The sequence below is a fragment of the Anabrus simplex genome, chromosome 1 (assembly GCF_040414725.1).
Source record: "Anabrus simplex isolate iqAnaSimp1 chromosome 1, ASM4041472v1, whole genome shotgun sequence".
Classification (NCBI taxonomy): Eukaryota; Metazoa; Arthropoda; class Insecta; order Orthoptera; family Tettigoniidae; genus Anabrus; species Anabrus simplex.
The window spans coordinates 1,319,509,083-1,319,522,506 of NC_090265.1; the positions used below are offsets into that span (position 1 = coordinate 1,319,509,083).

The 13,424-nt window shown below is 43.3% G+C and overlaps 1 protein-coding gene across 2 annotated transcripts in view; it reads right to left on the minus strand.

The window, feature by feature from the left end:
• LOC136858301 (fatty-acid amide hydrolase 2-B) overlaps positions 1-13,424 on the minus strand; it is a 366,694-nt gene that overhangs the window by 34,940 nt on the left and 318,330 nt on the right. For both annotated transcript variants that reach the window (XM_067137740.2, XM_067137741.2), the window contains exon 9: positions 1,124-1,291. In XM_067137740.2, the coding sequence (XP_066993841.2) occupies positions 1,124-1,291 (168 nt within the window). The remainder of the gene's footprint in view (positions 1-1,123; positions 1,292-13,424) is intronic.

Here is a 13,424-nt window from a genome sequence, read left to right on the forward strand (position 1 = left end):
TAATCGCTGCTTCCTGTGACCTTCCACCAGGTCGTCTACGGTCATGTTCACGTCTATCTCACCGCAACAGACAGAAGCGAGACTCTTGATGAACACCACAGAATGCCACTTAATGTCCCAGTTGTCTCTGGCTCTACACCATGCAAGTCTCCGTTGTCTGTGGTTTGATGTCAGCGGTAAACAACGCATGGCAACTCGATATCTCAACCCAGCTTCCAGTAATCTCTTCCTGTCAGTTCGTGGTGACACTCTGCCTGTAATCTCTGCCCGGATTTCAGCTGTTGTCATCCGTCTGTTCGTCAGAGCCAGCCGACGAATCCTATGATCTTCTCTCTGTGTAGTCCGTCTGCAAGGATTCCTGCCTACTCTTCGTGCCACACTGTTGTCCTGAGTCCACTTTGTCATTACTCGTTCTGCAGTCATTGCACTACAGCCAACTGTCTGCACAAATCGGTATGTTGCTCCCTTATTCCTAATGCCAATGATTCGACCTTTCAAAAGGTCCGAAAGATGGCGATAAGCTGCCCTACACAGCCTCTAGGCATGCTGTGTTGCAATATCTAAATGAAAAGAAACAGTAACGTAAGACACACCCAACGGCCATCACGTACATACACCAGCCACCATTTCTAGGAATGGAGTTTTCCTGTACTAACAATTAGGTCGTATGAGGATGAAATTTTAATCAACATATTTCACAGGCATGGGCATACTGGGGTATCAGTTTGGTTGCATTCGGTCAAGGTGTTCGTGGTGTAACACTTTCCATTTCCGCTAGTGTATAAACATGCACTCTACAGTTCCTTATCACATTGTTACTGCACCTTAGTCCTTAATTCATACAACATTTGATTCGTTGCTGCTGTTGGCTTTGTTTCAACACATGAAATGACCAAAATTACTTTTAAATACTGCTGGTACCACAATGCTCGGCGTAAATTGAAATTGGGTACCAGTACCGGTAGCCTATGTGTTGCGCATGTGTAAGGGTTTTCTTACATCACACTTTCCTGGAGTTTACCATACTTTCACCATCAATAATTTCATTGCAATTATAGAATAAATAATTTTTGTAACATATTTCATCGGATTTGGACAATAACATTTCTAAACATCTGCTCACCTCAAAGCTTTTAAGAAGTGATGTCATCTGTTTGTAATATTGGGGATACTTGCTGCGCGGCACCATTCCGTTCATAGAAACTAATATGAAGAACAATAGCGCTGACATGGAGTACTGCGAAGTGCCCATTAACGATTTGCAGATTTCACCGATGAGATTACTCTCCACCTGAAAGGACAAACACATGGGTAATGTAAAGCCAAGGAAGCTTCTGTTTCTCATGAAGTTACTTTCTAGGTATTTTGTAAAAGCGTTCTACTTACAAAATATCAACCAAGTTTTACACTGTTTTTTGTTAACATGATGCACCCGTAACAGAGGTTTCCTCTTGGAATTTAAAATATTAAAATGTATTTAACTACAAAAATGATCATTCTCAGAATCTACATAAATATGGAGCCAGTCAATAAAAAGTTCACCTCAGATATTTTCAGAGCCGCTAAAGGTATCGATATTTTATTATCACTTTTCTATGGTATTAAAGGGATCGTAAAACAATATTCTGCCATTTTCCGTGGGGTTGTTAATGACGGAGATATCGATAAAAACAGCTTTCATCCTCCATCACATCAGAATTAAATTACGAAAATTTTGCAGTGTGCTTGTTCATGAGGAAACAATCCTTAGGGAGAAAATCAGTACTCTTTCAAACGTGACGTGGATGTTGTTCAGCAGCAGCAGCAGGAGGAGGCCATTGACACTTTAGTATTTAATGTAAACGTAATTGTTTGCTGTTAAATGTGAGATGTTCAAATGAAGCTACTAATACTTATTTAAGAGTAAATTCGGGGGTGGGGTTGAGGGCCTAATAAGTGCACTGGCTTAGCAGCTGGCCTTTCACCCGAATAACTGAGGTTCGAATCCCCGTGAATCCCAAGTCGGAATTACTTGTATTTGACTCTGACGTTCAAGTTAAGAGGTTCGTCACTGAAGAGTCGTCGAGGGTTTTTCCAAGGCTGCAGGAAAGTATTTTTGGTTTGGTATTACCGTGAGGTAGAGTGACGAGTACAAATGAAATGAAATGAAATGAAATGAAATGAAATGAAATGAAATGAAATGAAATGAAATGAAATGGCGTATGACTTTTAGTGCCGGGAGTGTCCGAGGACAAGTTCGGCTCGCCAGGTGCAGGTCTTTTGAATTGTCTCCTGTAGGCGACCTGCGCATCGTGATGAGGATGAGATGATGATGGCGACACATAGGCTACACCCAGCTCTCGTGCCAGCGAATTTAACCAATTATGGTTAAAATTCCCGACCCTGCCAGGAATCGAACCCGGGACCCCTGTGATCAAAGGTCAGCACGCTAACCATTTATCCATGGAGCCGGATAACGAGTACAATATTATGGTCTCATGAGATCCAATATTCCAACCACGTGTTGTCACTAACATACTGGGGCTATAAATATTTTACCCACAGCTGGAAGACATACGTCAACTATGTACCAAAATGTGACAGAGCCCCCCTTGCTGCTACAGCCCTGATGGGCCTTAACCTATCAACTGAACACTGCTCAGCCCAAAGGCCTGCAGATTACGAGGTAACGCGTGGTCACCACGACGTATTCACTCGGTCGTTATTCTTGGCTTTCTAGACCGGGTGCGTTGTGTATATCAGATAGTTTCTCAATTGTTCTGACGTAGGGTGATGGACCTCGAACCAGCCTTCAGATCCAGGTAAGAATACTTGACCTGGTCCGGAATCAAACTCCGGGCTTCCGAGTAGGAGGTAGATTTGCTACTCCAAACCCACGGGACCAGGCGTAATGTGATAGAATATGAAACAAAATAGAAACTTGCATTAGTACTGCAGTATTAATTCATGTGAAACATTTGCCTGACCTGGATCATTACAAGATTATACTCTATTGGGGATTAAATTACTTTAAATTGAAGAAAAATAGGTACAAATAACTATATCAATCCTATATTTCTCAGCGGTAAATGTAGATACATTAGACCCGCTCGTATCCATCACTTACGGGGCCCAGGGCAGGTACAAAAACAGCCTTTGCTATTACGCAGGACAAGCATAATCATTTTGCAGTATCTAAAAACAAAATTTCACATAACACTGTGACTGTGTAACTGTAATAATAATAGTTACATAGTTCATATATTTTGTATAATTAATTAAATGGACGCGAAGAAGCAGATTACAGTTCTGTAAGCCTACGGGTTTTTCTTTCTTTCTTAATTAGTTTACCCTCCACGGTTGGTTTTCCCAGAGACTCAGCCGGGGATCCCACTTCTACCGCCAGTGTCCTGGAGCGTGATACGTTGGATTGGGGGATACAACTGGAGAGGAGGACCAGTACCTCGCCTAGGCAGTCTCTCCTACTATGCTGAAAAGGAGCCCTGTGGGAGGATGGGAAGATAGGAAGGGAGAGACAAGTATGAGGGAAGGAAGCGGCCGTTGCCCTAAATTAGGTACCATCCCGGCATTTGCCTGGAGGAGAAGTGGGAAACAACGGAAAACCACTTCCAGAATGTCTGGGGTAGGAATCAAACCCTCTCTGCTCAGTTGACCTCCCGAGGCTGAGTGGACCCCGTTCCGTCATACTACTTTTCAAATTTTGTGGCAGAGCGGGGAATCGAGCCCGGGCCTCCGAGGTTAGCAGCTAATCAAACAAGGAGAGGCCAGACACTGCGTCCAACCGATTTCAATGAGCTTCAATGTACTTGTTGGGGGACACTTAACAGTAACTCATGTATAGGTTTAGGTCAACACGCTTTCGTTCTCGTAAAAAAAAAAAAAAAATAGAAGTCAAATGTCATGACACAGCATTCGCTTCGGACCAAATGGAGATGATAGAACACTAAAAGGCGAAGAAACGTTTACTTAAACATGTCAAGTCCGCAATCAAATAATTTCCGAAAAACTGATGAATCTCCGATTTCAATGTAACGCATATATACTTATGGGACAGAGTACGTCGGGTATTTAATCGATATTCGCAACTCGTTTGGTCCGTATTATTAATGTAATCCGGATAAAATATTTAGACAAATTGTGCCGTCTGCTTGTGGAAGAGCTTTACTGCTTTCAGCGGACTTTCATACGTCGTTGTAATCTTCAACGAGACATAACGGTATTTTATGACGTAACGTTGTTGGATTCGATGCTTTTTCTTGAAATCTGTCACCAAGGAGGAATAAGCGGTAAGTTTGAAGTCGCTATCAACTGTATACTGAAGTGCTGAACTTGAAGGCCACTGTTGCAACGTTCACGTTGTAACGTTCTCGTTACGTCACGTTGCTTCACCAAACCGATTGAACGTCCATTTATCTATGGTCTCGCACTTATCCAAGGTTTGTACCCCCTCTGTCGATATCTTTCTATCATAGCGATAAGTCTTTCTTGCATCCGAAAGCAGACGTCACTTCAATCTTCTGCAATGATCCACTTCGGATGCTCTTTCACTTGAGTTACTGCCATTATCTTAACGTCAAGTGATATAGCTTCAAAATGCGTTTTCTTGATTTTGGACGCATGGCTGTAATCGGTAAGTGATAAAGAAGGTTTTGATTGCGATGACAGTACTTCCGTCTCCGGAATAGGCACGGCTTTTCGACAGATTTCTATTTCGTCGTCGTCTTCTTTGTCAGCGAACGTCATTTCAGCTTGCACATTCCAAAATCGTTGCAAAATTTCCTCTTCTATCAGTTTCAAGCACACAGAAATACAGATGCTTGTTTCCGGATTTATAATATAACCCTTTCTCCATTGTATTGACAAAAAGGTGGACAGCATAAATCAATTCTCGTTTTGCTTCTTCCGTCACCGGTCGTAGGTCACGGAACCAGGTTAGTCTGACGGACACACGCTCGTCGAGGGATGTTTTTCATTCATAACTTACTGTGAATTGATGTAACCTCCAGAGCAACACTCGTACGCTTCAAATAGGTTATAAAACCTGTAATGATGGACGTAATTTACTTGAAATATCTTGACAAAGTACAGGTAAGTAACAACTAAATATCACACATGGAATGATTCACTCACCGTAGCTCACTGTGGTGATCACTGATCGGTAATTAAACACGTATTGCATTTATAGGCCTATCCCTATTTTACTAGTCTTTCCTAGCGTGCTCGATGGCTCAACGAACCGACAAGCAACTACCTTCCTGGCCGTTTACTATTCTTTCCTTCTTTCTTTCTTTCTTTCTTTCTTTCTTTCTTTCTTAAACCGTTTACCCTCCAGGGTTGGTTTTTCCATCGGACTCAGCGAGGCAACCCACCTCTACCGCCCCACGGGCAGTATCCTGGAGAGTGAGACTTTGGAGTTGGGGATACAACTGGGAAGGAGGGCCAGTACCTCGCCCAGGTGGTCTCAACCGCTATGCTGAACAGGGGCCTTGTGGTGGGATGGTGAGTGTAGAAGGTGTTGACCAGGAAGAGGGAAGGAAGCGGCCGTGGCCATAAGTCAGGTACCATCCTGGTATTTGCCTAGAGGAGAAGTGAGAAACCACGGAAAAGCACTTCGAGGATGGCTAAGGAGAGAATCTAACCCTCTCTACTCAGTTGTCCACCCGAGGCTGAGTGCCTGAGGAGACCCGGTTTCGATTCCCGGCTCTGCTATGAAATTTGGAAAGTGGTACGGGAGAACGGGATCCGCACAGCCTCGAAAGGTCAACTGAGTAGAGAGGGGGAGGGGGAGGGTCGATTCCCACCTCAGCTACCCTCGAAGTGATTTTCCGTGTTTCCTCACTTCTTCTCCTCCAGGCAAATGCCGGGATCAAGGCCACGGCCGCTTCCTTCCCTCCTTGTCTATCTCTTCCGATCCCCCATGTCCTCACAAAGCCCCTGTTCAGCGTAGCAGATGAGGCCACCTGGGCGAGGTACTGGTACTCCTCCCTATTGTATCCCCCGACCTAAAATCTCACGCTCCAGGACATTGCCCTTGAGGCGGTAGAGGTGGGATCCCTCGCTGAGTCCTAGGGAAAAACCTGGACGGTCAACGGATTAAGAAAAAGAAAGAAAGAAAGATGTGAATTTAAATGATCTGTTGTGATTTTTGTTTCAAATTAGAAAATTTCGGTTTTGTATTTCTATACCCAAACATGTTATCGCTGAATGTTTTCCGATGTGTTTTAGTGTGACATCGAACGTTGCTGGGAATGCACTTCAAAAACGATAAAACATGAGTGCAATTCCTCAATAATCGAGCACATTTATTTTAACGCAAGCGGGCGAGTTGGCCGTGCGGTTAGGAGCGCGCAGCTGTGAGCTCGCATCCGGGAGATAGTGGGTTCGAACCCCACTGTCGGCAGCCCTGAAGATGGTTTTCCGTGGTTTCCCATTTCACACCAGTCAAATGCTGGGGCTCTACCTTAATTAAGGCCACGGGGGCTTCCTTCCTATTCCTAGGCCTTTCCTGTCCTATCGTCGCCATAAGACCTATCTGTGTCGGTGAAACGTAAAGCAAATAGTAAAAAAAGGAATGGGTCTATGCTGCTGTTTATTGGGTAACAACATCAACGGTCTCAAGTATTCAGAACGAAATCTCCCAGGACTTCTCGCAGCTTTTGCTCGTAGCGTTGTCTCTTATTTGGATCAGTGGATTCAACTCAATCAATATCTGGAACTCCTATCTCTTCAAATTCCTGTAGAAACATACTGGGTGTTAGATGAGTCAAATGCCTGGGATTTTGAGACACATAAGTTAGGGGACGAGCATTGATGGCAGCCTCACAATTGCACAAAATTGTCTGCATCTCCGCGTAGTCAACTGATGTTCGTCCTAGGACACGACGTAGCAGTCTTCATTATTCCGATAAGCCGCTCGCGCCAACCACCCTACCAAGATGCAGTTGGAGGATTAAACTTCCATTTCATTCTTCTGGCAATGCTGAAAAGGTTAATAGTATCCCAGTCCAATTTTGACATGCATTATCAGTGCCAGAAAAGTTAGTACTGTTGTCACTATAGACAAGCGATGGCCGACCTCTTCTACTAATAAATCTCCTAAAACTCTGAATGAAGCTGTCAGGTGAGAGGAGAGATATAAGCTCCGTATGTACTGCTCGATACACTCTACAAGTTTACAAACACACCCATGCCATTTTATTACTGTCCTTCTCCTTCTTGGGGTATAGCGGACCTGCTAAATCGACAGCAGTAACTTCAAATATCTTAGCATTCTTATCTTCAGGAAGAGGTGCCAGGTTTACTTATAAATGCTTGACTGTTTGCTTCTTACATTGAAGACATTTATTCAGAACTGACCGAACAGTCAGTCTTCCACGAAGGATCCAAAACTTTTCTCTAAGGAAACTCATCATCATCTGTGGACCTGCGGGACACGATTCTTTATGTAAATCAATTATGTGTTAGGCGAAATACAACAGGATGCTCGGGACTAGGCAAAACAGCTGGTTGACAAAATCATATAGATCCTTCCTATGCGAGACTCTTGTCATTAGCCGTAGAACTCCATTACTATCAATAAATCGGACCAAATTAGACAACTGTTTCTGAACCATATTTATAACTTCAAGCTCAGCCACCACTAATTCTTCTGTTGCCAATTTACCATGGAGTCTGTCATGTTCTTTCGTTCGACAGTTCTTCACAAAGCGATATAACCAACAAATTAAACGTACGTTTTGCCTAAAAGTAGAAACATACATACATACATACATACATACATACATACATACATTATCATTAAAGACTCTTATGCCTTTCAGCGTTCAGTCTGCAAGCCTCTGAGAATTTACTAAACGTCGCCACAATCCTCGATTTGCAACTAGTGTTGTGGCCTCATTTAGTTCTATACCTCTTATCTTTAAATCGTTAGAAACCGAGTCTAACCATCGTCGTCTTGGTCTCCCTCTACTTCTCTTACCCTCCATAACAGAGTCCATTATTCTCCTAGGTAACCTATCCTCCTCCATTCGCCTCACATGACCCCACCACCGAAGCCGGTTTATGCGTACAGCTTCATCCATCGAGTTCATTCCTAAATTAGCCTTTATCTCCTCATTCCGAGTACCCTCCTGCCATTGTTCCCACGTGTTTGTACCAGCAATCATTCTCGCTACTTTCATGTCTATTACTTCTAACTTATCAATAAGATATCCTGAGTCCACCCAGCTTTCGCTCCCGTAAAGCAAAGTTGGTCTGAAAATAGACCGATGTAAAGATAGTTTCGTCTGGAAACTGACTTCCTTCTTACAGAATACTGCTGATCGCAACTGCGAGCTCACTGCATTAGCTTTACTACACCTTGATTCAATCTCACTTACTATATTACCATTCTGGGAGAACACACAACCTAAATACTTGAAATTATCGACCTGTCAGTGGCGGCGCGTGACTTTCATCACTGGGGGTTCAAAAGAAGAAAAAATTGCCTCCCCCCAACCTCTCCTCTCCCCATCTCCGCCAGCTTCTCTTCCATCGTAGGCCGTAACCTCCTAAACTAAGATGACATAAGTTCTAGAAATGTGATCAAATACGAGAGGAGCAGAAAATACGGTAGGCCTACATGCCGAGTTTTACCACATGCAAAATAAGAAATAACTGCTTCATTGAAGTCCGCAGAGTCTCGAACAAAGTTCCTTTCAATTGACAACATAACAAGAGCAATAAGTCTATCCTCGGTCATTGTACTGCGCTAGAAAGTCTTTATTCACTTCAGGGTAGAGAAACACCTTTCTGGTTCCGATGTCATGGGAATAGTATAATAACAACTATATTTAAAAGTTTTCATTGGTATTACCTTGCCGCTATTCTTTGCCTCAATGATTTTTGAGTTAAGTTTCTCTCCAAAAGGTAATTATTCCAAAGAAGGCAAATTAATAGGTGTTTAGTAAGTAATGATATGTTTGGGATAAGATATTAATTGGAATTTGACAGTTTAATGTGACTTTTGGTAGTAACGATGCTTTTCAACACTAGCGCTAGTTAGGTGCACTATTCTCTGTTGCCTTCAAATTCCCGTAAGGCCAACAGATGGCAGGCACATACCCCAACCCCAACATCACGGCTAGCTATAGTCTTGAGACAGTGGCCTATTGCGCATGCGTAAAGAACAGAGATCCGTTTCTGCGATATCCTGGTCTTGCCTTAGTGCTGGCTTTCGTCCCCCCGCACCTCGCCACTCCCTTCGCCTATGTACGGACGGAGGGATCGCCTTTGCAAGGGGGTTCATTCCAGACAAGTATCCAGCCACAGACCTTGCGCAGCTCACATGAATTGAAAGCCAGTACGAGTATATTACGCATAGAGGGACTTAGCAAGAGCTTCGAGATTGACAAGGGAGTTATGAAAATTACATAGTTGAGTACAATTTGATATAAACTGGAGGTTCATTGCTCCATTGCGCTATACCAGAAACCGCCACTGCGACCTGTTCTAGCTTTGTATCACCAATCTGACATTCAATTCTGTTGAATTTCTTACCTACTGACATCAATTTAGTCTTCGAGAGGCTAATTTTCATACCATACTCATTGCTCCTATTTTCAAGTTCCAAGATATTAGACTTCAGGCTTTCGGCACAGTCTGCCATTAAGACCAAGTCGTCAGCATAGGCCAAAATGCTTACTACATTTCCACCTAACTGAATCCCTCCCTGCCATTTTATACCTTTCAGCAGATGATCCATGTAAACTACGAACAGCAAAGGTGAAAGATTACAGCCTTGTCTAACTCCTGTAAGTACCCTGAACCAAGAACTCATTCTACCATCAATTCTCACTGAAGCCCAATTGTCAACATAAATGCCTTTGATTGATGTTAATAATCTACCTTTAATTCCATAGTCCCCCAGTATGGCGAACATCTTTTCCCTCGGTACCCTGTCATATGCTTTCTCTAGATCTACGAAACATAAACACAACTGCCCATTCCTCTCGTAGCATTTTTCAATTACCTGGCGCATACTGAAATTCTGATCCTGACAGCCTCTCTGTGGTCTGAAACAACACTGGTTTTCATCCAACTTACTCTCAACGACTGATCGCACCCTCCCTGCCAGTGAATACTTTGCCTGGTATACTAATCAATGAGATACCTCGATAGTTGTTGCAATCCTTCCTGTTCCCTTGCTTATAGATAGGTGCAATTACTGCTTTTGTCCAATCTGAAGGTACCTTACCAACACTCCACGCTAATTTTACTACTCTATGAAGCCATTTTATCCCTGCCTTCCCACTATACTTCACCATTTCAGGTCTAATTTCATCTATTCCCGCTGCCTTGTGACAATGGAGTTTATTTACTATCCTTTCCACTTCCTCAAGCATAATTTCACCAACATCCTTTTCCTCCTCCCCATGAGCTTGGCTGTTTGCAACACCACCATGATGATTTCCTTTTACATTGAGAAGATGTTCAAAATATTCCCTCCACCTCTCCAGTGATTCCCTGGGATCTATTATGAGTTCACCTGAATTATTCAAAACACTGTTCATTTCCTTTTTCCCTCCCTTCCTAAGATTCTTTATTACTGTCCAGAAAGGTTTCCCTGCTGCTTGACCTAGCCTTTCCAGGTTATTACCAAAATCTTCCCATGACTTCTCTTTGGATTCAACAACTATTTGTTTCGCTCTGTTTCTTTCATCTACGTACCAATTCCTGTCTGCCTTGGCCCTTGTTTGGAGCCATTTCTGATAAGTCTTCTTTTTTGCGTTTACAGGCTACTCTCACTTCACCATTGCACCAAGATGTTCGCCTTTTCCCATCTTTACACACAGTTGTTCCCAGGCATTCCCTTGCTGTTTCTATTACAGCATCCCTGTATGCCACACATTCACTTTCTATATCCTGAACCTGCTTACTGTCTACTGTTCGAAACTTCTCACTAATCATATCTATGTACTTCTGTCTAATTTCCTCGTCCTGGAGATTTTCTACCCTTATTCGTTTGCAGACATATTTCACTTTCTCTACCATAGGACTAGAGATATTTAGTTCACTATAGATCAGATAGTGGTCTGTATCATCGAAAAATCCGCGGAAAACTCATACATTCCTAACAGATTTCCTGAATTCAAAGTCTGTTAAGATATCGTCTGTTATGGATCTGGTACCCCTAGCCTCCCATGTGTAGCGGTGAATAGCCTTATGCTTGAAGAATGTATTCGTAACAGCTACACCCATACTAGCACAGAAGTCCAGCAAACGCTTCCCATTCCCATTAGCTTCCATATCTTCCCCACATTTACCAATCACCCTTTCGTATCCTTCAGTTCTATTCCCAACTCTCGCATTGAAATCGCCCATTAGCACTATTCTATCCTTGCTGTTGACCCTGACCACGATGTCACTCAATGCTTCATAAAACTTGTCAACTTCATCCTCATCTGCACCCTCACATGGTGAATACACGGACACAATTCTTGTCCTAATTCCTCCCACTGACAAATCTACCCACATCATTCGCTCATTTACGTGCCTAACAGAAACTATGTTCCGTGCAATGGTATTCCTGATAAAGAGCCCTACCCCAGACTCTGCCCTTCCCTTTCTAACACCCGTCAAGTACATTTTATAATCTCCCATCTCTTCCTCATTATCTCCCCTTACCCGGATATCACTTACTCCTAGCACATCCAGATGCATCCTCTTTGCTGACTCAGCCAGTTCTACCTTCTTTCTTCCATAAGCCCCATTAATATTGATAGCTCCCCATCGAATTCCATTTCGTTCGCCAAGTTGTTTCCAAGGAGTCCCTCGCCTGTCAAATGGGAGTGGGACTCCATTACTCCCATAGGTCCGAGGCTTGCTTAAAGTGTTCTGAGCTCGGTAAATTCATGAAGCAGGATGCTGCCCTACTTGCACATATTCCAAGTGAGGATCTCTCCTCTAACGGGTTATGGAGCACCGGTGAATTGTATAGTCGTAGCCGCCTGAGCACAAGGAGGGCCACGACTCAGAATATGTCCGAGATGCCCACTCCCATTCCATAGCAACTGGTATCCCGAATCTCAGGATCACTTACTAGGCCACTCAGCCGTTGCCCATGGTTCACGAACTAGGACGTGACTACAGTAACCCACAAACATGAACCAGTAGAAAAGCGGGCAAAAAACCAATCCGATTAAACTGTAGCTGAGAGCATGGAGGAAACAACTTTTCTTCTTGCCACGGGTAATCTCTTCTTCATCAAACGGTACTTCTACCTTAGGCCATGAACTTGGTTGTTCTCGTAGCCAGTTAGGTCCATCCTACCATCTTGATTCCAACAACAAGGGAAAGCAGGTCTGCAGGATTCATTGTGCTTGGAACATGCCTCGATTCCTATCCTTCGGTCAGTTCCCTGATTTCCTTCATTCGGTTGGATATGAACACATTCCATTGATCTTCCCTTTGAATCCATGCTAAGACAGTAGTTACGTCACTACAAAATATCGTCTTAACACCAGGGATGTTGAAATAATGAGCAATGTTAGAGTACATCCTAGAAGCTATTGTTGAAGCTAACAACTCCAACCTCGGGACTGTCATTTTCTTCTTAGGCTTACTACAATAGTTGGAGAGACTCTTGCTTTAACGAGAATGAGCTGGACATGAACCTGATCCTGATGTTCAACACGTAGGTAAGCCACAGCTGCATACGAGAATTGTCTTGCGTCGCAGAAAATATGAAGTGTCCAGTTTTCTTGCGAATCTGACCTCGGTAGTCATCCGGGAATTTTTATTTCTTCTAAGTATGGTAAATCCCGTATCCAGGTCAAGAATTGTGATTTAAGGTCCTCATTTACTTCCTGATCCCAGCCTATACCTGATCCTCATGTCTGCTGCAAGAGAAGTTTGGGAAGTAAGGTGACACTACAAGCTACTCCAATGGAGTCAAAAATCCGATGTGCTGCTGACAGAAAAATCTTCTTGGTGATTTTCTCCAGGCTGAGGGAATTTACATTCTCTACATTTATGTATAGGACACCTTCTGACTTATCCCACAGCAACCCAGGTAGGCTTCGCTGATGGCAAATAAGGGTTTGTGAACTCCCACCCTCGAAGCTAGAACATTTTCTCACTCATGATGGAAGTTGCTTCGTCAATGAACTGCTGCAACTGGTTTATATAATCTACACTGGCCAAACAATTGTCAACATAACCACTCTGAGCTAACAGTTCTACCAAATCTGGTCTAGTACAGACTGCAGGTGGTACTTGATTACTGTTCCAAGAAGATATGGGCTACATGTCACTCCAAACACTACACGACAGTGTTCATAGATCTTCAAGGTACCGTACCCTGACGGTCGATCCACAAAAATTTCAAAAATGGCCGGTCTCTTTTGGAGATGCTGATCTGCAGGAAAGCACGCCCGATGTCGGCC